The 2,879-nt window shown below is 31.6% G+C and overlaps 1 protein-coding gene across 1 annotated transcript; it reads left to right on the top strand.

The window, feature by feature from the left end:
- Positions 1-1,501: 1,501 nt before the first annotated feature.
- Positions 1,502-2,586, top strand: LOC107905260 (protein LEAD-SENSITIVE 1). The gene is made up of 2 exons (XM_016831867.2): positions 1,502-1,821; positions 1,922-2,586. The coding sequence occupies exons 1-2, from the start codon at positions 1,716-1,718 to the stop codon at positions 2,392-2,394; spliced, it is 579 nt and encodes a 192-aa protein (XP_016687356.2). The 5' UTR covers positions 1,502-1,715; the 3' UTR covers positions 2,395-2,586.
- The last annotated feature ends 293 nt before the right edge of the window (positions 2,587-2,879 follow it).

Below are 2,879 nucleotides of genomic sequence, written 5' to 3'. Positions count from 1 at the left end.
TCCAGTGATTTGTAAACTGTTCTCTTATCTCAATTATTTCCTCCCAAAAAATTCTCTGGTCCCTCAACATATTTGGCCCATAAACATTAATCAGCACCCCTTCCCACCCTTCCGAACACCATAACCCCTCAACCACAATCAACCGATTAAAACACATCTTTTTTCAACATAAAACTTGCTTTGTCCCAGTTGCTTATCAACCCACCTCACCGGCCCACATAATATGTTTTTCAATCGATTTGTTCAATTTCGATTAGACTAATAATATGTTTGGATTGTCTACTAATATAAGTTGTCTTTCCTTATTACGATCAAACCACATAATACCGCTTGATATTAGTTAAACTTTAGATAATTAGTAAATTAATATTTGATTTCATTTTTCTTTACATGCAAAAACTATTGAAGACAATATATGAATATATTAATGATACTGATGAACATTTTATTAAACTAATTTTTTTTGAAAAATTACAAGTACATATAATCAAAATCACTATACTAAGGGCACTAGATCCTGACGGATTTAACCTACAACTTACTATATACCAAACTTACACTTATACAAAAAATTTAGATCACTTTTCACTAAATTTTTTCTCGAAAAACACAGCTATAAAATCAAAGTGGTTCCTAATAGAATAATATAAAGCGCTAACTTTCTTACAAACTAAGTCAAGCTTCACATATATAGTTATTTTAGCCACGATGAAATCAGGGGAGTAGCTAGGGGGGCTGGCAAGGGCCTTAGTTTCTTCCTAAAATGGAAAATTTTTCATTTAAGTGCTTTAATTTTTTAAAATTTTAAATTAGTAAAAATAAAAATGCACTTTATCCCCCTTAAAATGATAAAAATTAATTTAATATTTTAAAATTTATAAGGATATAGACTATTAAAATGATGAAATTATATTTTTACTACCATAAAAATTACAATTTAATTTCGATTCTCTAAAATTTTTTTCTAATTTCGCCACCAGGTAAAATACAAATATATTACAATAACAATTCCCATCAAAGTATCTTACAAAATAGGACTACAAAATATCCTAACAAAGTTTAGGATTTGCATGATGAAAATTTCCATAAAATAGGAAATTCGATTTGCATGATGAATTGAAATTCGATCAGTTATGATTTGTTCCTCCGTTAGATTAATCTTCTAAGACGTGCCATGAAAGCTTGCAACAGATTATGAGTTCAACATTCAAATAGATTTAGGTAAAAAGATTATCAGTTCTAAACATGATAAATTATTGTTTCAGCCTAGCTACAACATAAGTTGAAACTGCTCTTGTAGCTGAAACCATAATTTCTCCAACACAGGTTTCATCTGCACCACATTTATAGAGCATTATTTATGATGAAACAACTATATTTTCCAAATAATTTAAATATATTTCAAATCTATCCGTAAAATTAGAGCTAAAGGTTATAGGCAGTAGGGCTTTAATGCAACTAAAATCATGTCAAGCATTTACATTGGTATGTAAACTGGCACCATTGAAGGAACGTTTGATTCCTTTGAACAATATTGTCTAGCAAGCATCAGAACCTCCTTTCCAAAACTTTCAAAGCATAATTATATGTTTTCTCTTTATTACATTTGATTCTCGATTTTTATCGCTTCTTCTAATCACATCTACTATAAATTTGTCTTAGTTTTTTGCTAAAAACACAACTTAAAACAAAAGATTTTAACTAGAAATAAAAAAATGGGACAGCCACAAAGCAAACCAAGCAAACCAAGCATACCAAGGTTTCCTCAACCAGGGGATCACATCTACTGTGAAAGAAAGGGAGGTCTCTATGATCACCATGGTTTGCTTCTATTTCTTTTCAATTTTTATCCATATACCCAGAAGATCATAACATGTATACACACACATAAACATTGGGTGTTTCTGATTGAGCACTGCAGGAATATATGTGGGGGACGACATGGTGATTCATCTCCAGGGAGCAGCCAAGAAACTTGGGGAGCTACCTACATGCCATAAATGTGGAGACAAGCGAGTCGTAAATGGTGAAATAGCAAAAGTATGCATAGATTGTTTCCTTGATGGTGACACGCTCCAGATCTATGAGTATGGAGTTACCTATCCAGAATTCTCTAAAAGAAAACGTGGTACTTGTTGCCCACGCTATTCCAGGCCTCCCCATTTAGTTATTAGCGCCGCAACTGATTTCCTTGAACGGAATGGGTTTGGCCCCTACGACATGTTTACTAACAACTGTGAGCACTTCGCTGTGTGTTGCAAAACAGGCTCTGCCGACAGTTACCAGATTGAAGGCCATATTGAAGGAGTTATTGATACTGGTCCCTTTGCTATGGTTGGTGCCTCTGTTGTTGTGGCAGCTTATAGTATTTCGAAAGGCGTTAGCCAAAATTAAGCTCCTGGTAACTTCTGCCTGCAACTCATTCACGGGACTTCAATTACATCTTACTTATAAGTATGAACCATGTTAAGAAGATCTCATATCCCAATAAACTTAACAGTCAAAGCCAACTAGTGCTGAAATTCACCTATATGCAAATATGAATTATTTATCATCTTTTGTTTATAAATACTAAAAATTTTATGAGGGTAGAAATTGCATATTTGATATATAAGTGTGTGTTTCAAAACAATATAAAATAAATAATAAAATATATGATTTGAAACTAATAATAACAATACATATGCAAAATGCACAAAATTAAAATGAAAAATTAATTTAAATTGTAAGTAAAAAAAATTAAATAGATAAATACATCATATTAAGAATATCAAATGCACTCCAATTGCTTATCATTGGTATTGTTATTTTTCTATAGCACTTAAAATGCTATTGTGTTAATATGTTATCAAAATGTTATCATATTGGAGAAAGGAAAA

The sequence above is a fragment of the Gossypium hirsutum genome, chromosome A08, assembly GCF_007990345.1.
Source record: "Gossypium hirsutum isolate 1008001.06 chromosome A08, Gossypium_hirsutum_v2.1, whole genome shotgun sequence".
NCBI lineage: Eukaryota > Viridiplantae > Streptophyta > Magnoliopsida > Malvales > Malvaceae > Gossypium > Gossypium hirsutum.
The sequence above is the reverse complement of the archived record's forward strand: the minus strand, read 5'-3'. Positions and strand labels throughout refer to the sequence as shown.

Bases quoted from the DNA above. Each gene is read 5' to 3' on its own strand.
- LOC107905260 (XM_016831867.2), top strand. From the start codon at position 1,716: ATGGGACAGCCACAAAGCAAACCAAGCAAACCAAGCATACCAAGGTTT. The intron at 1,822-1,921 runs GTTTGCTTCTAT...TGAGCACTGCAG, and splicing joins AGGTCTCTATGATCACCATG to GAATATATGTGGGGGACGAC.